Source organism: Thunnus albacares, chromosome 17 (genome assembly GCF_914725855.1).
Source record: "Thunnus albacares chromosome 17, fThuAlb1.1, whole genome shotgun sequence".
Taxonomy (NCBI): Eukaryota; Metazoa; Chordata; class Actinopteri; order Scombriformes; family Scombridae; genus Thunnus; species Thunnus albacares.
In genome coordinates this window covers 16,197,208-16,222,258 of record NC_058122.1, presented here as the reverse complement: position 1 = coordinate 16,222,258, position 25,051 = coordinate 16,197,208, and the positions used below count along the sequence as shown (strand labels likewise).

Genomic DNA, 25,051 nt, shown 5'->3' with positions numbered 1-25,051 from the left:
CATCCATCCACATCAGTTCACCTCAGCAGAGGCAGGTACGAATGCCAGGGCACAAAACTGTCACTGGCAGTTATGTGAACATAAGCAATGAGATGTGGTGTCCTACGCTTAGCAGCGTTATGTGACAGTGATTTGAAAGGATGCTTATTGGGTAACATTTGGTGTGAAAGAAGTGTGGGCAGACTATTCTCTTACGGATTGTTTTTAGACTTTGTGAGCCAGAAAGCAGGCACTATTACACCATACTTATCAGTTTGTATGTTACAGGGGCATGAAGGTTAAGAAAATGGCGCTATATACGAAATGCTAAATACTATTAGCTACAATGGCCGACAGCCTTTTGTTTGTAATCAGTTTTGTATAATATAATTCTGGGTTATTCATATTTCATTACTACATCATTTAGAAAATATCCCTCTCAATTACCCAGCCTAAAACACAAGGCAGGTTCCATAATAACATAATTTAATAAGTTTCATAACAACAATGCTCCTGGTTTGTTCAATATTAAATATTCATTAAGAGGCGAGTGAAGCTTTATTGAAACAGGGTTTGTTGCTGCACCTAGAAGCGGCCAGGCTCTCCATCTCTGTCACTGTGGCTCCGCTTGTGTATGACAACACATCTCTGCCGCTGCAGGAAAGCAACCATCTCGCTTTCTCCCCCTTTCAGTTTTCCACGTCTTGCTGTGCTTCTGTATCTCCTTACACTGCCATCTGTCCTTGGTCTTTTGTGATTTGTGATGCATGTTACTGAACAAATATTGCGCAGGCCTCGTAGATACAGTTACCGGGCAAAAAAATGTAAGCCTCTTCTTCAGGAAAACAATCAATGTACATAAACAAATACTATTAAGTTGTTTCAGGCCGAGAAATTTCCTGTTTACTGACTAATGTGATTTTTTTTACTTGGTTGCAGCCATGATAGGCTACTAAAATATACATAAAAATCACATTCTTACCTGTGAAGTATGCTCAAAGCAATTGGTTCACCTCTAAGTAAAAAAGCTAACACAGGACTTTACAAGGCGGGTAACAGCCAGTAAGCTGCATTTGCACGCACAGAAATCCTAAAACAGACAAGCAGTGATGTTGAAAACAGTACAAGAAAGGCAAAATACTTGTGAAAGAGTAAAACCAAGACAAGAAGACAGAGAGAGATTTTAGAGACGATCTCATATGTCTGGATTTATTTTATTGTTATCTCAATGCTGACAATTTTGACTAAAACAAGGCCATTTTTAACAAAAGCAAAACATTCAACTCTCAATGTTAGTGACTTTCAGAAAAATGTCACTTCTCAAAGAGGCAAGTGTCACCTCTTCCATGCAGTCGAAGTTCAGAAATTTGTATAAAACAACTTCTCAATGTAAGACTGCTATGTGTTTAACAGCTACCAAGTTGTGTTTGACACAATGACTCATTACTCTCCCTGTAGACAGATTCTGACTTTCTGCAGGCTTCAATTATGGTCAAAGCAACAATTAGCCAACCTTTTCACATAACACAGCAAGTAACTGAATAATTGGATGGACATTCTAAATTCTTTGATGTTTCTATTCCGTGTATCTTTTGTGCCACAGTGGCAGACAAAAAGACATAAAAAGGAAATAATAATTAAACAACTTTACACTTAGTGTAGCTAATTCCCTAACCTTTCTCACACAGCCAACACTGCCGAGCCATGTGCCTTCAACCAAAACAGTTTCCATCATGTTTGTTTGATGGAGCAGCCACGTGTGAGGGAGGCAACCATTCCCTCAAACAAAGATAACATCTGCCAATAGGGATTCATAAAAGTGACCGCTATTATATAATGGCGTGCTTGCTTAGAAAGAAGAGAAGAAAAAATATGTGAATAAACAAAAGCAAATCCAAGGTTTAATATTTTAGGCGCAGAACATTATTCATGTTATGATCTGAGGTTTTTGCATATGTGTGTGTGCGCATTTGAGAGACTTAAGGCAGTGGCATTTAAGCAAGATAAATATGCACATCCATGGCACCAGAGATAATCCCCGCAGAACCACAGGCTGCACATTGTAAGTATGAATAAAGCCAGAGCTGAAAATGACATATTCCTGACACACAGACAGACAGGTAGACCAACAGAGACCCTAGCTTACAGCAGGATACTTCTCATCTACCTAATTAAACTGGACATTCGCATAATTTCATAATATCATGTTTCATAATATATGAAACGTGATCTACACGTTTCTAACATCTATAATGTGCTGGAAGTGACTTTGTGTTATATTACAGCTGAATACGACACTGTTACAATTGTATCAGACCTTTTTCTTGTTGACAGTCCTTAACAAAACATACAGATGAGACTTTGAAACACTGACAAAAGGGGGAATTTCACCCTGATAGCACCCAATTAGATTTTAAGGAGATTGTTGTCACTTTATTTATAATTTATCAAACTACTGAATGCCTGATGAGTTCAAATCACAGAATGAACATAAAAGGCTTGAAAAGAAGTGGACTGAACCGTTACAAAAAAGCTCATCATCTCTTTATATTTGTACCGAAGAATAAGGATTCTTGCAGCATTAGGCAATAAATATGAAAGAGAAGACAGAATCATCTTGTATCTGAACAAAAGTGTGTAAATGTAGATGATTCATTGTGTCTTGCACCTGTTAATGTTTTCTGGCGCAACAAAACCCAGTTGTACCCGCTGATGTGGTTTATTTATAACAGTTTCAGACTGAGGGACAGCTTTCTGAAATGTAACATGACCATTTTTCATGATTCAAGACAAGTACCAGCGAGCAGGTTGCACCACAAGTGGAAAAGGTGTTGCATTCACTCATCGACAACGGAAGAGTGATGTGGAAAGCTTGTGTTGAATTCGATCCTCTGAACTGCTTCCGACACTCGTGATCTACTTCATATGTGACGTCACACCAGCTCATGTAAATTGAACTGTTCCTTAAACACAATCAGAAAAGGTAATGGAGAGAAAAAATATGCAGTATTGTTATTGATCTGAATGCATTAATTAGCCCTCAGAAGGTAGGCTGATAACGCTGTATGTTGCAGGTCCTTGAATTTTATATTAATTTCCTGGAAAGTTCAAATTAATTTGCAAGTATTTAACAGTAAATTGTTTGTACATTTTACATAGAGTGGTAGAGTGGTTTTACACAGACTCTTTAACAATTCTTTAACAATACAGACAGATAAAACTCTGTAATAATTGTGTGAAAAGGTTGCAATTTGAAAAGGTTGCTCCTCTCCCTTTTCACCAGGCCCTGGTTCCCAACATCACTAGTGTTTTTGTGTCAAATTACTAATTTCAGTCTAGAAAGAAACTAGTACATTAGCAAGACAGAGAGAGTCAACTGCCATATAGCTTGTTAAATAGCCTTACACAAACACATCCTCCAAGCATGTTGAAGAAATTAATGCCCTAAAATGTTAATGTTGTAAAATCTGAGTTAAGGCTATTTTAAGTGATAATTTACTTTTACATGAAATGTAAATGGTGGCAGGTGTTTCAGTAGTAGTTGGTAGATGAGAGGTCTGTGTTGTGCAGATGGCTGTGCATTCTGTTTACACCTCTCCTCAAGAACAGCCAGATCTGCCTCCCCTGGCCCAGTATGAATGCTAATAAATTAAGTGTAGCACAGCCTCCTTCACACACACACATACACACACCAATACAGATGGCCGTCTGAAGAAAATAATTCATAAAACGAAGTGAAGTCTTAAAAAAACCTCCTTCTATCTTTACAAATATCTCTCAGCCCTCTGAGTCAGCGTTTTGAATGCAATCACCTGTTGCTGGTTTGTAATCACACCATATTTTAAGGTTAGATTAAATATACTATACATCCATATGGTTTGTATAGATCATGCCATCATAAGTTCCATCTTAAAATGAAATTAAAATGCAGTTTTATCAAAATGTGCTATAAGTTGCTCTTTGGCTCAAATAAGCTGTTTGGATTCTTCAGTACATCTGCCGTGTGGTTTGAACCGACTGTGGCTCACATCCACATGTCCTCATCCTGGCACTTACATTAAAAGGAGACCTGTTATGCTCATTTCCAGCTCTATAGTTTTATTCTAGGACTCCACTTGAGTAGCTTTGCATGTTATAGTTCCAAAAACTCCTTATTTATCTTATACTGGTAAAGAAATAAAGAAATCAGTCACAAGCCGACATTGGCTCGGGCTGAAAGTACTTACTGCTACATACCTTTATCTCATTATTTGACACTTTGGCCACATTTAATATGAACATCCAACATTGTAACATTATATATATGACTGAAAATAAGGAACAGCATAATAAGTCCCCTTTAATTAAAAAAACAAAACCTCTAAAGTACCTGCTGTTATTGGCTACTAAAAAGTAATGTTTACATGTGCATAAATAAACAGAATAGCATAAAGAGAAAAAAATGTGCCAGAAATCAAACATGCAGGTTCAGCCGCAGAAATAATGTTCTTCTTCTGTACATTCTCATGTTATCTGTATATTTGTCGTCTAGGCTAAAAGCACCAATAAATAATTTTGCAATAATTGTACACTATTACACACTTATGACTGATCATGTACTCAAATGTCTTTTCTGAATTAATAAAATTTGAAACTCGTTATAAAACAAAACATAACTGCAACAGGTTATGGCATGCAAAATACAACACAGCAACAACTTTTTTTCTTTTTTTGCGCCAAAATTGCAGGAATTGGCAAAAATTGCAAGCTAAGGAAAAAATTGCTTTTTTTTTTTTGGCGGCGGCCTAATTCTCATGATAAGACCACATTTCCCTGTCACTTCTTGTTTTGCTGTTTTTTCCTGTCCCATTTTTTCCAGCATGAGGTTTGTTTTGATGATGAGAGGAGAGGTTGAAGAGCCTTGCTATAAAGTTATTTTTGTTGATATAGCATGTTTTGCCTGGAATGGCTTAATTTGTGCTGTAATGCCTTCAGCAGAACTCCTGTCATTGCAAGGTATGGACATTAAATTTACAATGATATATTGATGTCAAAATCTTCCTGCTAGCATCTTTAATGCTAAGAAATCATGGGAATTTTGCAAAATTGCAAGCCCCCACAAATATTGCAGAGAATCGTTGAATTTGCATTAATTATTGTGATCACAAGATCGTGATTTCCTGGAGGGACTACTTTTAAGATTTCCATTAAATCTTTCCCTTACACAGAAAAATTCTGACCTATAGAAAGTTAGAAAGCAACAAGGTTATGACTTATATTGTTTGGCTGTAATGCTGGAGAATTGCCATTATTATATACTGTAAGTAGCACTAATGTCTTCTGATTCAGGAAGTGTAATAGCAGCTAACTGTCAGTTTAAATGCGCACATTGGAAGTGTGATTTTATCTGAAAATGTATCATTCATGGAGTCAAACATCATGTTGTGCACAACATTAGCAGTCTGGTGCTTTATCATTTGTAGCTTTAATAATATTTAGCCCTCATGTATCAAGTTTTAATCTATCTCAGAGGCAGAAACAGAACTGAGGCAGTCAGTATTGTGTTATTCACTTCATTAGTTTTCCCATGATCCCAGGGCAATTTATAAATAAAATAATCTCACAATCATACATCTTCATTTTCAGCTGAGCAACAGTCATGTTTTTTTAATGTGGCACGATACACAAATTTATTAGAGGAGAATCTGCAAAGTACAAACCAATTCATCACATCGCTGAACTTTGTATGGAACCCAGCAGGTATCAGGGGTAAAATCTTTTATAATATCTGAGACAATAATTAATTTGTGACAGTATGATTGAAGCAGTTCCAGTTATTAGTAAGATTAAAACAAAACTTTAAGGCATTTGAGGTGACAAAGTGCAAGTAACTTTCCAACATTCACTATACGCTAAAATTGCACAAGAATAGGCAACTAATAGTCTATTTTAGATGTGAAAGGATGGTAAGTGTTGGTATGAAGGTGCAGCGGCAATTTTCCATTCTTTCAGAGAAGCTCAAGATCTATACTGACAAGGGAAATAAAAACAAAAGCAACTGTGTGAAAGAAGAAAGCTTTGTTTATCCATAGTGAGTGTTGAATCAGGAACTCCTGCGAGGGGATGCTGCCAACTTGCTTGGCCATCTGTGACTCGCCAGAGACAGCCAAGCAAGGTGGTCAGTGCCACTGAATGCTTATTAAGGCAGAGCCCACCTGAGAAATCTGAGCCGACGCCTGCCTCCCTCCATGAACTACATTATCTATCATCTCTGGGCTCTGAAAAGAAGAGTGAAAACCAATTCTGGTTTCATGAGATTAGAAAGTCACACACAGTGACTACTATTCAGGTTGTACTTTCATGTGCAGATGTGAAGCAAACAAGTGTGCTGAAATAGATTATCCGAGGTATACCCATTATCAATTTATGATCATTATTGATTGAATAGTTATAACTCAATGTCAATTACTGTTCACATGTTTGAAACACATTCACATGTCATTGCTATGTTGATATCACACTTACAGGTATTGGTGTCATGTGTGTAAAAGGCTCTTGGTGGTGGGAGGCCTGAAGAAATTAAAAAGATTAAATAAATGTGACGTAAAAACTAAAATATTTCTCTATTGCAGAAGTAAAAAGTAGTGTGAAATGGAAATACTCAAGTAGAGTACAAGTACCTCAAATGTGTACTTAAGTACAGTACTTGCATTAGTTACTTCAGCGAGTCAGTTACATTACTGCTGTTGTCTTAATGGGAAATTTCACCTTGTTGGATGTGGATGTCCAATCAGTGATGATGGTAAATGAGGTCAATTGAAGCAATAAATTCCTCAGTGTGTGCTACATTGACTGAGAAAGGAGAGTTTTCCTGCTCGCAGAGACATGCCGGCAGTGCGTACATGCACCAGGATGCAATGCGTGCAAGCTTCTGACACCCAACCCCCAAACCCACTCTGGCTCGAATAAACACGTCTGAATATCCGAGTCTGCCAAAACACTGTAAAATGATCCTCATAATATCCTCTTAGGACTGGGCAATATATCAATATATAGACTAGATATAGTCTTAGATTTTGGATATCGTAATATCGCGATATGGCATTGATGTCTTTTTCTGGTTTTAAAGGCAGCATTACATTAAAATGATGTAATTTTCTAAACATAATCAAGGTACTTGGTCAAAAATATTGTGATATTTGATTTTGTCCATATTGCCCAGCCCAATATCCTCTGCACTCATATTTTGGGATGTGATGTTCACTGTTAAAAACTTAGCTAGATAACAATAGAAGCGAAGAAAACAATGAAGTCCAGAGCACGTCGCCTGGCTACCCAGAGGTGGAGACTAGAACTCCAAGCTGAAATAGCCTAGTAGTAGTAGTAGTTCTTCCTTGCCTCCAACTACGTCACTGTACATTAAATGACAGCGCTGGTGCGAGAAGAACAACAGATTTTGCAGCTGCGCCCCAGAGACTAAAAACAGCTTGTTGAAATAATTTTTCTATTTTATCTCAATATCTTTGCCTACACTGACATTTTACCAAAATTAACAAGATAGTTTAATATTTTTTCCATGGAATTCAGATCATGGATAAAGACCTACCAGAATAGTGGTCAAGCTTTCGCTGTAGTTCCTCTGAGATCATATTTTTCTCTTTTAAATCATCTAGCAGTGACTTTACAGTTTGTTTCTGCCTTTTTCACAATCCTTGGCTTTTCTCAGCTGCCTCTGCAGCTCCTCAACTCTTTCTTGAGCCTCAGCTATCTTATATTTGACTTGATCATCAATGATGATCTCATGAAATATAACACTTGTTGGGTAATTGCTATACAAAAGTGCTGCGGATAAGAACTGCTTTGTTACACTTACCGAGGTTGATGTGTTCAGCACTTCAGGAGATTCAGACACAGGTACAGGATTAACGCTTACCTCACCAGCTTGTGTTGATGTCCTTGTCAATCTGGCTTTATTGGGCACCTTCAAATTAAGGAAGAAATCAATATTAGAGAAATCGTAAAGAGACGTTTACTTTCAATATCAGGTTTAGTGGTAATTCTAGTTATGCTAGCAAGAGATAATTTGTATGCTCATCATTCCAGTCAATGTCCACTATACTGTATATTAACACCATTTTCCAAAATGAACACCATAACCTTATGACTTGAAAATACACTAACCTTGTTCAGATGGTCACACATTCCTTCACACACACACACTTTGCCCAGTACTGTCAAAATCATCCGCCTTGAAAGTACCATTTGGCTCAAAATCCTTGCGTCTGACAGCTAGAGCCCCAGCTTTCCTTAGTCCAGGATCTTTGGGGAACCTCTGACAAAAACAAGGCCATCACAGATTTACTTCTGGCATGTAGCTGAATGGTGCAGCCAGTGCATTAAGCTAGCAGCATAAATATGGCTTACTAGATCTAGCATGTATGATCTCATGAGCACAAACACATTCCAACTGATCATTTTCTATTAAGTAAATTACACAAAGAATGAGGTCATTGTTAAGTAAATATCATGTTTACCCCTAGTCATGTAGTGCTTTAACAATTATTCAGTAACGTCATGTTTGCTTTAGGTAGCCAACGTCACGAGAGTGTCAGGTCATTTTCAGGATAGTCTGAAGCGATATTGCACGTTCACTAACTTACATAACAGTAAAATACAATAAAATTGCCACTTACTTGTGAAAAGTTATACTGCTATGCCTGTTTTGAATGCTTTGTCTGTTTGTAAAGCCAAATGCAGCACATGCCTGCAGCATTTTTCCAGGCGGTCTACCCTCTCTGACTCTTGACTGCCCCAATATGGCAACCATGCAGATGCATGTCAAATTGCAAGAGCGGTTATCTGCGCTTCTATATCTATGGGTACATGCCTTAAACTCAAGATTTTTGGTGAGCACAGAGAAAATTTCCACCTTCGGCAGATTAATTTGACAACAGCCTTCTACTGTCACACGATGCACATAGGGTCCTACATCATTCTGCACAGTGAAGCTCCAACATCACAGTCAGGTGACAAGAAATACACATTTCTGACTGAAGGGGGCCTTTAAAAACAGGAACACCAAGGCTAAAATGGCTATTCACTGAACAGAAAAAAAGTTTATGATGAGTTGTTTCAGTGTTACTTCATGATTAAAATCTTAATTCATACTCTATAGCCTAATAATTTTGAAAAATATTTTTGCTGTTTTAATGATTAATTTCACTGGTTTTAAATTTCTAATGGCTTGTGTGTGTGTTTTCAGGGCTGAATTCACTCCCTAAAAAGCTTACTGTTTACCAGAAATACAAATGGTCTTGTCATGTATTAGCTATAACCAGCCATTAATCCTTGAAAGCAAATGTGAGTTGGACAATGTCACAGCTGTGACTATGAAGTTCATAAAACTCTCTCTGAAGCCTGGCATGAAAAGTGGATGAAAACTATTTAGAGGCCCTTTCAATCTATACCAAGAAGAAAAGTAAATGCTGAGTATTCTGAAAGAAAAAAAAATCTGGTTAACGTTCAATACTCTATACTCTCACTCACCCTGAAGACATACTGGAATACAGACGTTCAGATTCCAACCCACATACATCTAAAAGGTTGTGAGCTAGCTGCCAAGCTCAGATACGGCACTGATCATGAAGTCTGAAAATAGTATTGAGCATTCAAAGGCTTCATTTGCATTTTAATTAGTATGTTCAACAGAAAATTACACAAAAATGAAAATTAATTTGACAGGGAGAATTGAAACTAAAAAAGAAAAACACAACATGCCAACCAAAATAGCAATAAGGAGTCCACAAGGAATGATTGCAAGTCACGTCTTTGGATGTTCTCTAATGTCTCATCTTGCTCATAAAGTATATGTTTTCAGTTTGATCTTTAATGCTTTGAGAATGAATGTGATGAAAGAGATTTACTCCCTGCAATTGTTACCAGAAGGGGATTAACAGAGTTTTGGATTGAAACTGAGAGCCCTAAGAAGTCTGGTGGCACAATCTGCAGCAAACACAATCAATCACACTTAACAGCCTTAAAACCAGCAGTCCTTTTTCTCCTCTGCACCATAAACAGCAAAAAAAAAAAAAAAGTGAGCAGCGGCTGCTTTGCATGCCAGATAATAGGTTGTGACAAGCCTCTGAGCACTCAGCTACAGCCAGGAACTGGCCAGCTGTCAGCTATTATATACAAACAGGTGACAGGACATTGAACAGTGTCTGTGTGGACGTGACACTGTTAAGTGTCTCTGTTGTAACATATTATGTTACTTTACTTCACAGACATAATTGCATTTACAATTTCTATAGTTGCAATACTATATTCAGAAAAATATTAAAACTACTCACTACCTGTCAATGTTTGATTGACAGGTTATTAATATTGCAAATAAGCCGGTCATCAGTTTAAACCACACAGGAAAGAAAGCACTTCCTCCAACACTCCTACTGCAGTATTATCTTAACATGACCCACAAATTCAATCACAAACTCATTTATAATCCAATTTTAGACAAAGCAGTACAACCATACAGATTAATGTGTAATTAATTTGGATTTAGCACGCTGATTTGTCAAATGTCATGGGTATATCTATTGTGGGAAATGTGGAATTAGTTAGTATTTATATTCTCTATCAAGACCTCTGATTTGCAGTCAATCTAAACTTAGAGTATCTCTCATCATCCATTTCTGGGAGCACAGATTCAGACTGGTCCCAGTTTGGTTATCACCCACAGTTTTACATCTGTACCTGCTGGAAAAATGAACAGCACAGTGCTATCATACCTGTGATTCATGAAAGCTTAGGGACATGCCTGAATATGTCACACTGGAACCTTTTAATTTGAACTCAAGTTTCTTCAGGAGTCACCACAACTCAAGTTCTCAAAACATCAAATCTGTGGTAGGGGGGCCAATGAACAGCCACAATAAATAATTTTGACAAAAAAGTTAAAATCACAACAAGACGGATAATAATCATAGACTGTATATGAAGATGTACATAGCGAGGTGTGACGTCACCCATTGGTTTGCTTTGGAGCCCGTTTGAAGCCCAGAGTTGCTGCTTATGGTCATCTTTTACATTTGGAGCCAGGACCTTCCAGATAAGGTGTGCGTCTTGCCTTTCACACTCTGGAAACACGCCCTGCTACCTTGGACCGAAGCAAACGCTAGCTTACTGGGAACACCGAGTGGTGCACACTTGGGCTAATGTTATTTGGCTAAATTGTGCTAACAAGGCAAGTACTGTTATCAAGTAACATTAAACTTACCAAAATTTACCGAAAAGTCTTCATATCTTATTAGAGAGCCGAGATTTAGCGATTGAGGCTTTTTGAATGGGAGTCAGTTGGAGCCAGGGATTTTTTGGAGCCAGCATCTAGTGGTCATCGGTACTTTAGCCTCAAGCCATGGTAGCTACTACACCCAACATTTCTATGTTTATATATATTCAAGCAGATTTCTGGCAACTACCAAATTATAAATATTCAGCAAAACTTTTTCACATGGCAAGAGACCTAGTTTCAAAAGTTACAGTTTGGCAGAAAAAACATAAGTTGAAACTGAACAACTGTCATAGCAGAAGTCAGTATTCACTGACAGATTCAGATGACACTCAACGAAAATAGTCACAGCTAAATCAACACAGGGTTGTCAAAAATTGTATGTCATGGGCCTCAAAAGTCTGTTGTTCATGGAAGTTTCATATGAAATTAAACAGAGTAATTAATGTGAGAATCTAATACTGGTATAAATATTTATATAACTGTTAATAGCAATCAAGGAAAAGGTGTGGTAGGACAGTGTTTCAAGGGACAGTGGCAAACGTAGAGATGTACAGAACAAATCAATTTAGCATAGAGCTTGGTAAATATAAAGGAGGATATGTTACATCTCTGCCTGTCTTATTACTGGCTTTTTAAACAGAGCAATCAGGAAAACACAAATAGTGGTCAAAACAACATCCTCTAGGATCACCTGGACACCACAATTGTGTCTCCTAGGAGCTAGAGTTAGCCTTAACAGGCTTTATCACAGCAGCCAGACTCATTTTATGTAAATAAACAGCAATGTGTAAAGAGTACACATAGAGCAGACTGTACAGCTTGGCTGAGGTTTGTGACTGAGACTATTTTTTTAGATAAGAGTCACAAACGTTTCCGATTTCTAAATCTGTGTGCAAAAACTGCAGATTAACATAGCAACGTATGCTTTATATTGATTTATGATTATTAACTCTTAATGGTTACAGGAATCAAACTATGAGTTTTGAAAAATGGTTGAAGATTTTTAGGGTTAAGTGTCCCTATGAGGACGATAATACATTCAAAAGTGTCCTTATGAAGCCCCACTTTGTCTCATATTGTCCTTTTGTTCCTACCAGGACACCTTATTGTGTATAATCATTTACATTACTATTGGCTCTATTTGTGCCCATTTCATTTTGGCTTTTACTGACCTTTCTTTATATGAGCACATTTGCAAGCGTAATAATAATAATAAAAACAACAATAATAATAACAATAATAATAATAATAATGATAATACAGCGTAATAGATGAAAAAAGAAAATTGAATTCAGTCCATGACAACAGTTAACTTTCAAAAAAAGTGAAGAGTCACAACGTCAGTAGCTTACTGTCGGTTTACCCTGCCAAGAAAAGATGAGAGATGAATTGAGATAATAACATTGCAGTTGATTGATTTTCCAGTCAATCAACCCCAAAAGTATCATTACCATAAATTGGACGGACAAAATATATGAAGTGACTCACTCAGCAATCCAAGAAATATTACATGAAATGGACCGAATGAACCCTGACTAACAGACTTTCTGGAAAAGCAAATATAGCATCTTAAAAAGACAGGAGAATCAAGACCGGAAGTTAAGCCTTGTACATGGAAGAATATCACAGTTTAATGCACCTAGCTGACACTACACCTAAGAAGGTAATAAGCAACAATAATACAGGCTTAGAGCAACTTCATCAGACCAATTATTACCAAATCCAACAATCGTACTCTTCTTTAAATCTGAAAATGAGTAAAGGTTTGCTTAAAGCCACTGCAGAACATACATGCACCTTTGTTCTGTGCTAACATATTGCAATAATACCTTTTAATACACCTAGAGAATGCATTTCTCTCATAGCATAATCATTACAAAAATGCCCAAGTGACAATGGTATCTGTTGAATATTTTGCAGCTGCCTCAGGCAATTAATTGTTTGACAGTTTCCCCCTACTTCATGAATAATCAATACTTTCAATTCGGGGTCTGAACCAGAGAGGTGCTTGATCATGCCTCAGTAATGAGAAAGCAAATAAAGACAGGGGCTTCAAGCTCTTTCCTGCTTTATATAACCAATATCAGTGAAAGAAATGCAGATCCTTCCAGGAAGCCATCAAGACAGTAGTGACAGTCAGTCAGTGACAGTATGTATTGGCTTGCTTGTCTCACTCTGGGAAAATACTGATAAACAATGCTACTTGACAGACCCTTTAGGTTTGTGTGTGTACCATTAAACCTTTATTTAAATCTTAAACAGCCCTAACAGTCAAAGACGGTGAATGAAAACACCATAGTAGTTAGAACGTCAAAACAAAATTATTATATCACTTCAAATTACCCATATTGTATTTCACAAAGTCAAGTTAATGAGTCATTGATTGTTCGGTCTCATGGCAAGGTAACTGATAATAAATTACTGCTTTCCCTACACTTAATCTGTTTAATTTCCTCCATGACCTTTTTCGCCAGCTCTATGCAAGGTTCATACCGGCATTAAGACTTCACAAAGACTGAGAGAACCTACCACTGGCTGCCATTGTTTCTTACAATTGAGATGTGCTGGTTTTCAGGGTCTCATTTAATTACTTTTTAGCCAAAGAATAATGTGGAATCACTCAACAGGCTCAGACAAGTACGCGTAATCATGGACATTGCAAAGTTTGCTTGTTTGACCACAAATCAGAGAGATGGGTTCAATACAACTGTCTTTTTTTCTGTGGACCGCCACATCTCCTCCGATACACATACAGTAACGCCAGGTAACGCTAAATGCTTTTTTTTTTACTCTGATCTCAACCAAGCACCCACTCTCAACAATGACACAACACAGATAACAAGTTATCTGAGTGACATATGCTATTCCATCACTTTAGTCAAACCATTAAGGAACTATAGGTCAGGAAAAACTGTTTCTGTCAAAACACTGAGGCTGACCCTTCTATCTACAGATCAAGGCTTCACTTCCCAACACTGCATGACTCAACCCACTCCTCACTTGAATGAACTGGAGTGACAAAGGCTCTTTGGAAGGTGCTGAACAACAACTTTGCCTCCAAATTTTATAACTTGTAGTGATAAGCTGTGTGAAGGACCTTTTCACGTTTGAATCTAGCTCAGGAGTTTGCAGTGACAGCTAAGCAGTTGATGAGACTTCTAGCTTGAATGATTTGACTTTCAGTCATCAGATAAGGATAGAAATAGGAAGGTCACTGCAACTGGATAAATAAACTGTGAGCAGAAGTGCCCACATACAAGCAGGCCTACAAGCTCAACTTACATGAGTGTATATCACTTATGAAACTACAGATGGCCTATGGCCCAGAAGCCATGATATGAGTTTATAGAAGATGATTAGAACACTTCATATTGCAGGTCAAGGACCAGGTAGAGAAATGTCAGGGCAGCAGGACTTGTACATGTACAATGGCCTGCCTAAGCAGCTGTAAGGGAAGTTGAGCAGCACTCTAATGGTGTGCCGTCATACTGACCAATGCCCCAAACATTTCCCTGTCAGTCTCTTGCTTGAAGGCTATTGTTTGGTTTTCTTATAACCACTTGAACATTGCCACAAGTACCACTTAGTGGACAGATGCTGCCAAGGCCTTAAGAATATTGTTGACAGAGACAAAATGCTGCAGTTTGTTTCTAAAAATGTGAGAAAACATTTATAATCATTTGACATACAATTATTGCTCAAAAACACACACTCACACTGACATTGGGGGATGCCAAATGCAACATAGCATGACAGTCCACACAAAAGGACTCACCACATGAAACTTCTCTTTTTGTCATTGTTGATTAATTCCATCCGTGCAACTTCAGATTTACATAATGAAAACAAAATAACAGTAAGATTGAGAGATGATGAAATCTGACTAACCTCCACAGCAGATGTGAACTCACAGGACTGGATCCCTATCACAAGCTGAGGTGTTAGAAAAATATGGGCATCTGTGACATCACTTGCAAGTTTGTCAAGGGATGTTTTCGATTTAGGTTGATTACTCACCATCATAACCAGCTGCTTACAGAAAATCAGGAAAAGCCAAATCTTGGGTGGAGCTGATGTGGGGAGAGTATACTAACCACCACAACTCAGTGTGATAGACACGGAGAGCCCGAAGTCGAGGCAAGAATCCTTTCAAACTTTATGCTTTAACACTTGTTGATTAAATATTAATTTAAAACATCACTTGCTCTGATGATATGAGTGCTTGTCTGCATCTTTGCGCTCCGTGCTGCCCTGTGATGGCTGGAAAGATCTACTAAAAGTGACAGTGGACTAAGGACTTGCAATGCAGCATCTGGCCAACATTAGCATCGGTGGGGCGCCATAAGCTTTGGAATCTAAAGGTGGAGAAAGCACCATAGACTGTATAAAATAATGGACAGAGCTGCCATGTTGTGGACTCGCGTTTCGAAGGCTCGAGTTTGGCATTTAGACCGTCGCCATCTTGGATTTTTGGAGCCAGAAGTGATGAAAAGTGACCATATTGGGACTAGAAGGTGGAGCTGCACTAACGTTAGCTGCTAGCTTGGTTAGCACGGCACATTTGCAGTCTATGGTTATTTGTGATAATGCTAATGCTAATTTTCGCTAGCAAAAAACAGGCTTTAAAGTAAAACCATTAAATCAAAATTAACTTACTGGAAACACTAAATATCCGACTCCTTAGAAGGTCCTTCAGTACAACCAAACTCTGAACAAGACTCTTTAGGCGACCAAAATGTCTAAATTAAATGTCATGACCTGAAAACACACTGAAATAGCGACGGCTACGCCATGTTTACGTTAGTAACCAACAATGTAGCCGGGTGACGACTTGTCAATCACAACGTAGCCACGCCCTATAGCGTCCCCTACTTCATCATCAAACTTAAATTAAATGGGACCATAATTTATAAAATGAACATCATACTGTATTGCGGAAGACTTGAAACTAGCGATTGAGACCATCAACTCATTAGGAAAGTGTTTACTGAGGTAACAAATCAGGTGAGAAGTAGGGTCATTTTCTCATAGACTTCTATACAAACTGACTTATTTTTGGAGCCAGTGGAGTCGCCCTCTGATGGCCATTAGAAAGAATGCAGATTTAAGGCACTTCCACATTGGTTCATTTTTCAGACCTGGAACTAACCGCTTTGCAGACACACAATTTAATATTTGTTAAGTTGGAATATTAAAATCAGTGTGATAATTGTGTGAGAAATCATGTTGTCCCCGCTAGTTTTACTCACCAAGAGCTTTTAAATTATAACTAATAAATGGAGTGAGCGTGCGTAATGCTTGGCAAAGTGTGATGCCTTTTGACATCTAACATGATTAAAGACAACATAATTCTTAAGAGCATTTTCTGGGTTTCACAACACAGTGTCAGTTTTATTCAACCATTACTGACACAGTGAGAAATGTCAGTAAAAATGTTGCCAAAATATGGAAAAGGCATTACGCCTGGATTATAGTTGAGGAAAGTTTTATGATGTGCTTAAAGTACCCACTATGTTTTCATTTTGTTAATGGGTTTCAATTTAAATCTAAATCTTTTTTAGTCTTGGTGCCCAATGAATTTTCCCCGTATCAAAATGTTGAATTTTACTATACAGCTTCCACTGAATTTTATCGAGATTCCATTAACGTGTATATGCTCTATTTAAATCATCTCCATCTGTATGCAGGACTGGATATCTGTATCACAGGAGGCTGCCTCTCTTTCGCCTAGAGGTGAGCCTCTCCAGCACCTCCTCGTCGGTGATTAATGTGTGTCCTTTAACATCTCCGCGTTCTCCAACTGGAGACGCACAGTGCGCGTCACAGCAGGAGCGCATCGGAGCTTTGTTCGCAGCCAGCAAGTGGCGTTTTTTTATTTTCTGTACGTGCCCGATCTTCATGTCATTTGCTCCTCGTGCGTAATGCAGGCTACATTATGGGATTATCAAAAGTAAAATTCACACCGCAGAGAGATTTTCCACTTCGATACCGCCTAGTCAAACTTGAGGGATATGCATGCATGGAGAAGATGAATCTACCATAAACACTGAAATACTTCCATTCTTACAGAAGTGGCGCATTTTGTCAACAGTGAGATTAAATCCAACTGTAGGTAAGATTTTCACTTTGTTGTTGACTTACATCCAGTGACATTTTGCGAACTGTCACATGAGATGCACATATGCCTGTAGATGAAATAGAATATCACCAGTGATCATTCCAGGTAAATTCAGTGTAACAAAAAATTCAACCTGCTCAAAATGTTTATCACTAATGTAAATGTATTTGCAGTTCCTAATGTGTCAATGTTCTAGCATGCAATTTTGCCTTTGGTAAAATGAATATTTTCTTGCAACAAAGTCATTATTTCATACCACAAAACCAAAAACAGTATTCTCACCTGAGTCTGTCCAGAGTTTTCCAGCATTGTTAATTCAATTTCTGACTTTACATCCCTCTCATTTTCCAAAAGCTGGCTTTTCATGATTGACTATCAGCATGTAATAATTTATTCAGCTGAACGTCCATTTTCTACCTTTTAGCCGCTAAAAGCAAAGGTGAGAAGCAGAATTTGTGGCCTTGAGCAGTGGAGGAGAAAAACGCTAGATGAAAAAACTTTGAGGCCACTTTATTAAAATATTATTTTACTAGCCAGTTCTGATGACATATCACTTTCACTTTTTCACTTTCTTTTGACTGTAGGTGCTGGCTCTGTTTTTATAGAGAGAATACTTGTTTTACAGTATTCTCAGAAGCTAAAATACAACAATTTGCTGTAGCAGCTCATAAAATAGTATTCACCATATTATAATAGGTGTGCAAGCACATGATAGAATATGTTTCATACTTGATTTGTGATAGATTCAATTTATTGTTTACCCAAGTGCTTTAGAGGACACAGTATTTTATTTTGGTGGTCGGTTGTGCTGTTTATATAGGAATAATTAATTATCATATGATTGTTTATATTATGCAAGACAAACAAAACATGTTTCCCCCCAGTGTGTTTCCAACTGTTACATTATGCAATATTCTGTCCGTCCACCTGACTCAGACAGACACATTTACGAACACCCTTTACCAACAATTGGTCACCAAAAAAAATAAGACTCCAGGCAGTGTCCATCCTATCCTGCTGCCATGGAGAAAATGATAAACTGGCATAATAAAACCTCTTATGTTATTGGCACCAAACTAAGTTGTCAGACCAGCTTTGCCTCCTGTGCATTGGCAGTGACAAGCACTTCAATATGACTGCAGCTAGGCTATTGGCAGTACAGTGATTCCCCTCGTTCAATTACTTAGGCTGGGATTAATTTACATCCCATGCCCACCCCCTAATAAATTGAAAAAAAATGTGTCAGCAAAGAATTCAGTATAACCTGTCACAGCTGATCATTTAGCAGCATGTGAAGGGCAACCCTTCCCCAGGGAGATCTTATGACTGTAGGGTGTGTAGTGATTTCCCTTGGTAGCAGTGCCTGGCCAAACAAACACACAATGAAGGTTTGGTCTCAGGTAGTAAGCACTGCCTATAAGCTTTTGGGGCACTATTCTTCACACATGCTATCAATCAGGTCTGTTCTCAGGGAAGAGGATTTAGACGCAAAATCCATAAAATCCTCCAGGCCATAAGGGTGATTGGAAAAGAACTCATGACGGGCATTATTGCACTTGTTGCTCATGAGAACAATGTTATTGCAAAATGTCATGTGATAGCCACTCGTTATATTCAAATTAATTGGGTCAACACTCTAACATCCGTCCTTCAGTGGTCTGAATAGAGGAAGGAAGAGAGATCACATTCAATATCTGATGAAGATGATGATCATGGTTCTCACTTTTCTTCTTCTAGAAGGCAAAAAATCAATATCAGAATCAATATCAAGGAGAATCGTTATTTTATTCTCTGTAAACTAGACTAATATATCAATATCGTGTAAATGATTTAGGTCATTTTTAAGTATTTTATACTGTTATTGACATGTTGTCTTCATGTGCAGGTGGGATGTCATAATCCATGTGAGACAGAAAGAGACTGAGGCATCATGGACTCCTGGATCTTTCCATCATCCCCTCCGAACCTGTCGGAGCACCTCATGTATGACAGCTTCATGCAGGGCAATGAGTCAGACATCCATGGGAACTACACAGACCATAGCTTCAACAGAACCAGCACGGTGGTCATCACCTGCATGTACTTTCTGGTTTGCACGGTGGGGCTCTGTGGAAACGCCCTCGTCATCTACGTCATCCTGCGCTACGCCAAGATGAAGACAGTCACCAACATCTACATCCTCAACCTGGCAGTGGCTGATGTGCTCTTCATGCTTGGCCTGCCATTCATCGCCATCCAGCTGGCGCTGGTCCATTGGCCATTTGGCCCAGTGCTCTGCAGGGTAGTGATGACCGTCGACTCCCTGAACCAGTTCACCTCCATCTTCTGCCTCATGGTCATGAGCATCGACCGCTACCTGGCTGTGGTGCATCCAATTAAGTCCACAAAGTGGCGCAAGCCTCGCATGGCCAAGACTATCAACCTGACAGTGTGGGGGGTGTCTCTGATGGTGAACCTGCCCATCGTTATCTACAGCGGCGTGATCACAAAGCACGATGGATGCTTCTGCACCATCGTGTGGCCTGAGCCTCAAGAGGCCTACTACACAGCCTTCATGTTCTACACTTTCATCCTGGGCTTCTTCCTGCCCCTCATGGTCATCTGCCTTTGCTACTTGTTCATCATCATCAAGGTGAAGTCCTCAGGCATCCGGGTGAGCTCCTCCAAGAGGAAGCGCTCAGAGAGAAAGGTGACTCGGATGGTGTCCATCGTGGTGGCAGTGTTCGTCTTCTGCTGGCTGCCTTTCTATGTCTTCAACGTCACCTCAGTGACGGGCACCATCAGTACCACTCCCATCCTCAGGAGCACCTTCGCTTTTGTGGTGGTTCTAGGATATGCCAACAGCTGTGCCAACCCAATCCTCTATGCCTTCCTGTCAGAGAACTTCAAGAAGAGTTTCCAGAATGTTCTCTGTCTTAAGAAGGTGGGTGGGCTGGATGAGGTGGAGCGCAGTGACAGCCGACAAGATAAGTCTCGCATGATGAACGACCCCACAGAGACCCAAAGTACTCTGCTGAATGGTGACCTGCAGACCAGCATCTGAAGGGAAGGTGATAGTACAGCCATCTCTGTGCAACTGAAAACAGTCAGCCCTTTTCAATCACTAATCAGAAGGTATATTACTAAACATTAAACAAGGAGCTCAAAAATAGACGTGTCACTTGTTAAGGAGAAAACACAGACAGACATGAAAAACATGTTGAACTGCACTGTCCCTTTATCCACCTCCATTCATTGTTGGGTTTCCCCGACCGTGAACAAATCCATTACAACATAATCAAAAGGTCAAATGTTTGCTCTGTGCTGTAAATGAAATGATAATGAAATCTGGACCTCAGTGTATTGACTCTGACGTGGTAGAACGGACACTAACGTCCACTTACCGGTCCCCTGGGTGACATGAATGTCACCTGGAGACCCAAGATTATATACATAGTTTACAGCAGAGGGCCTGTGCCAAGTTTCCATAGTTCTGTGTGAAAATATCACAACAAACCTGTGTGCTTGTATGCTGTAAAACAGCAACATGCTGTTGATAAAACTGGCATTTCTCTATTTTCTTTCTGGAAATGTTTTGACTGTAGATATCTGTATAGAAAACGGACATACTGTCAGAGGATTTTATATTTAGAGTTATTCAGTTTGGCTGGCTTGTAAATAAGTAATGATTTTTTTTTCAGTTACATAATGTAATAAGTGTCAGTGCCATTGATTCTGTTGTACAGCAGTATGATTTAATGTGCGAGCAGTATGCAGTTTTACATTTGATACAAATGTATTCAAATGCAAATGTGAATAACAATGTTAAGTCAGCGACCAACCAAAAATGTAGGTCTGTGTTGCTTTTACCCTGCTTCATAATAGTTACATGCATAATTTATATTTTGTTAATGGTAATGGCTAGGTCGATAATCCAAGCCAGCCTCTAACCAACGTGCTGCTATCATGTATAGAATTGATTCTACTACAATTATGTACAGAATTACATAAATGTCACCGTATGCCTGTTTTTATTGCACTGAATTTCTGTTTACCATTATTTAGGTGTGTCATGTAATAATTGTTTGCAGTTAAAGTAACTGCTAATATCAAAAACGCCAGACTGCGTGATTCTAAATTATTCAATATGAAAGTTGAGTAGTGGCTCAGCGACATGTTTTTTATGTCATCTGAGAGTATAACACTTGCTCAGATGATATTTCACAAATTATTATTCTACTCGCCTCCCTAGGGCTGTGGTGTGTCACCTGTTGACTGACCACCATTTCCCTGTATTTGGCTGGGGTTATAAGAAGAGGGTGGGTCTGTTTTTAACTTAAGATGGGTTTAAAAATATAATAGAAAGCAAGTATCCATGTCTTTTGGTTACTCCAGTATTTCTCTTCTTTCTCTGACTTTGAGAATAAGGGACTGTCTCTTCTTTTGTCCCCGGCAGCCTCTTACTGCGAGCTACTTTCCAAAATTTGTATGCTGACACTGACCCATCCTTCTCTTATAATCCTTGACATTTGGGAGGCCGCGTTTCAAGTGTGGTTTTTGTCTCCGGCTGTCTGAGAGACGTGAATTTTGAGAAGGGCTAGAACACTTATCCTCGAGAGGCTCTGGTGTTCCTTTATCATCATCATCGCCACGCTGCTCCAGAAGTCAACAGTTCATCTTGCCATCCCGTGACTCCCTGTCTCATGCTGTTGTCAGATTACTATCTGTATGAGTTATTAAAGCTTTAACCTACATGTGCAGGCTCCCTCACACACACCAGAATCAGTGACAGGTTATGATTAATGTGCAAAGTATCAGCTGGCCAGTCTCTAACAAATTTATGTCACATAGTCAAATAAATATAATTAAATTCAACACACTCAAACAAGTTGATTGAAAACATGTTGTTTTAAATATTTGCATACAACTGCTTCATGTGTGAGTGCATGACGCACAAGAGTGCACACACACACACACACACACACACACACACACACACTGTGAGCCCCCAGCCATAACTAATCAAATTCCATTTCCACTTTGTCTCCTCAGTGTTGCTGAATTTGTTATCTGAACTCTAACATCTTATTACCACTGAAAGACACAACACACCTCTAGTATCCTATATTTCCATAGCAACAGTGACCAAGAGTGTTCACCCCATGAAAGCCTTCATTAGCGTAAAAACAACAGAGAGATGACTCTGGACATGAATTATGAATGTAGGCATTTCACAGATGACTGAAAAAAAAAAGGCTTCATTGAGACCACTGTCCACCATCCACCTGCAAAACCAAACATCTCCATTACATATGACCAGTATAAAGTGTATATTTTGTGTGGTATTTGTACCAAATGTGAGCCAGAGCAAAGCTTAATGTTTTATAGTAGCAGATATTACAGAGAATATGACATTGTTTACTGTTAGTTGATGCAGAGCATGCATATGTTGTATAAAACCATCCAGCTAGTGCAGAGTTGTTGCAAATAATTATCATATACTTTTCTTACAACAATGCTTAGAATTTGTTTTCAGCTTTTTTTTAATAGATGCATTTTTATGATTGCATTTCTGATTTTCTACTTGGTATTTGTTGCATTTGTGCTATAGTTTAGTGTCGTGTACTTAATTTTAATTGTTCAAATGCTATGTTTTATGTGCTTTGGGAAATTTTACCACCATTGTTAAGACTTTGACTGTTTCCATAGAAAGTTTGCATTGTGTGTACTTGTCCAATTTCTGTTCTGCTCAGTTATACGGCTACACCAAGTTTGATGGCGCAAACAAGAATTGTGTAAAGTTGTGCTGAAACTAAATAAAGAATAAGTGACATGCAGTAAGTTTTATTTGGGTGCAATATTGCAGTGCCCCTCTCTGTGAGACATTTACAATAAGAAGACTAAATACTTGAATAAATAGCAAATTTACTTAATTCAAAATCTTTTTAATTAGTGGTAAAATATGTTCACATTAATTTAATGTTTGTATTTCCCACATCACAATTGTTTCTAAAATAATTACAAGTTATCACAAATCACAAATGAATGTAGAACAAGCTTGTCACATGTAATCTTGCAGGTATGTTTAATGTCTGCTAAACAGTTTACAAATGTGCATTTTATGACAAAATGTTTTCTTTGAGGCTTTTTAATTGGGGATTATAAACTCAGTTTCTTCACATTGATTTCAGTCTGTAAGGCGTTTGCATACCCGCATAGTGCACAATCATGAGTGCAGGCTTGATTTTTTTTTTTCCAGACCTCATTGTGCTTCTTGGTTTGGCCACAGAGTGGCAGCATAATCAAATGTAAAACTACAGCTGATCTGTGCTCAGAAATACAACAGTGAGTTTTAATAGAAAATGTAAAGATGAGAGTACGTTTGCACATGTGTTTCACTGTGTTCAGTCCATCAACTCTTGGTAAATAGAAGGTCATGTCTCCTTCACTGTCCTTTTCTTGTTTTGCCATGAGAATACCTTTGACACAGAGACTGTGCAACAGGCCGCTTTAAACACAACTTGTGGAATTGGTGCAGAAAAAAGTGTGAAAGGAAAATTAAGTAAAAGACAGCACATACACATTCCAGTTTTGTTCTGAGTTTAATTACTGAAACGGATAATGAAGCTCTCCTCTTCGTTTCAGCTGCGTCCCTGAATGTCCTTGGGTGGCCTTAACTGCTCCATGATACATCAAAACCATAGTGCGACCATTTCACAAGTTTGACTGTTCAGAAACCCACGTTGCCCTCTAGCCGAGGTTCTGCAGCAGACCAAAGGATATGCATGTTTGTTTTCAATTACAGAGCAGCTAAACAACCAGGGGTTGTGGTTTGTATGTGGCATTACTTTGTGATAGGTTAGGGCCCTCATCTTATACATGAGTGGATATTTTTTTTTATTCAGTTTTTTAATACATACACAATCAAGTGATATTCAAACAAAACAGACCACAACACCCTGATGTGTATGTGCATTATCTAAAGTCTGACTTGACAGCATACTGATTGAATAGAGCACTGGGTTTACTGCACTGCAGAGGCAAGACACACCACGAACCACAGCGGTCTACACCAGCCACACAGTTGCCATGGAGAAGATAACACTGATGGATTCAGAGCCAGGCTGTGGTCGCACAGTGCCCATATACGTGCAATGTGTTTTACCCTCTATATATCCCATACGATCACTTTCCCATCCCCAAACTACAGAACAAATATCATGATGGGCGGCAGGCCTTGAGGCATTACTGAGGGCAAATTTTCACATATTATAAAATTATTAGAGCCCAGTTGCATGCAGTGTTGTTAAATTGGGCTTTTTTTTTTTTTTCTTTTTTGCACAGAGCATTCGAGGTGTTCAATGAGCAGAGACCACAGCATTCTCACATAATACAGGACCTCAACTGGAGTTCATGTATTGAGTCTTCTCTTCAGACTGCCATACGAAACCCAAAGCTCACATTCAACATACAATTCATAAACAGCAAAGGTGAGCCAATTTAATTTTCACCATCATTATACCAACAATTCCACAAGAATGAAAGTATAATACGTCCAAAAACATCTCCAGTACCAGGACAGCGAGGGACATAATGACTGTACTGAAATTTTTTTTTTTTTAAAAAAAGACACTGAAAAGAACAGTAAACAAAATCTCAAAATTCAATGAGTTGCTAAAAAAAATAGATATTCCCTGCCCTCAACC

General features: G+C 38.5%; 1 protein-coding gene and 1 long non-coding RNA gene across 7 annotated transcripts; one reads left to right on the top strand and one right to left on the bottom strand.

The window, feature by feature from the left end:
* Window positions 1-1,177: 1,177 nt before the first annotated feature.
* LOC122966274 lies at window positions 1,178-16,192 on the bottom strand. Of its 5 annotated transcripts, none has more exons than XR_006398361.1 (5): window positions 15,266-15,657; window positions 15,137-15,181; window positions 7,832-8,290; window positions 6,484-6,528; window positions 1,178-6,236 (listed from the first exon to the last, which is right to left on the bottom strand). It is a non-coding gene; the product is annotated as an uncharacterized LOC122966274 (long non-coding RNA). The 5 variants fall into 5 exon arrangements; XR_006398363.1 differs by having other exon boundaries at window positions 1,178-6,528; window positions 7,832-7,939; window positions 8,140-8,290; XR_006398360.1 differs by having other exon boundaries at window positions 1,178-6,528.
* On the top strand, window positions 15,710-24,984 carry LOC122966273 (somatostatin receptor type 2-like). Of its 2 annotated transcripts, none has more exons than XM_044330341.1 (2): window positions 15,710-15,794; window positions 19,252-24,984. In XM_044330341.1, exon 2 carries the CDS (start codon window positions 19,297-19,299, stop codon window positions 20,407-20,409), a length of 1,113 nt encoding a protein of 370 aa, XP_044186276.1. In that variant the 5' UTR covers window positions 15,710-15,794; window positions 19,252-19,296; the 3' UTR covers window positions 20,410-24,984. The 2 variants fall into 2 exon arrangements, with proteins under 2 accessions (XP_044186276.1, XP_044186277.1); XM_044330342.1 differs by lacking the exon at window positions 15,710-15,794 and adding an exon at window positions 16,911-17,360.
* Window positions 24,985-25,051: the final 67 nt, after the last annotated feature.

What these genes read in the sequence shown, in the direction of transcription:
- LOC122966273 (XM_044330341.1), top strand. Translation starts at nt 19,297, where the DNA reads ATGGACTCCTGGATCTTTCCATCATCCCCTCCGAACCTGTCGGAGCAC.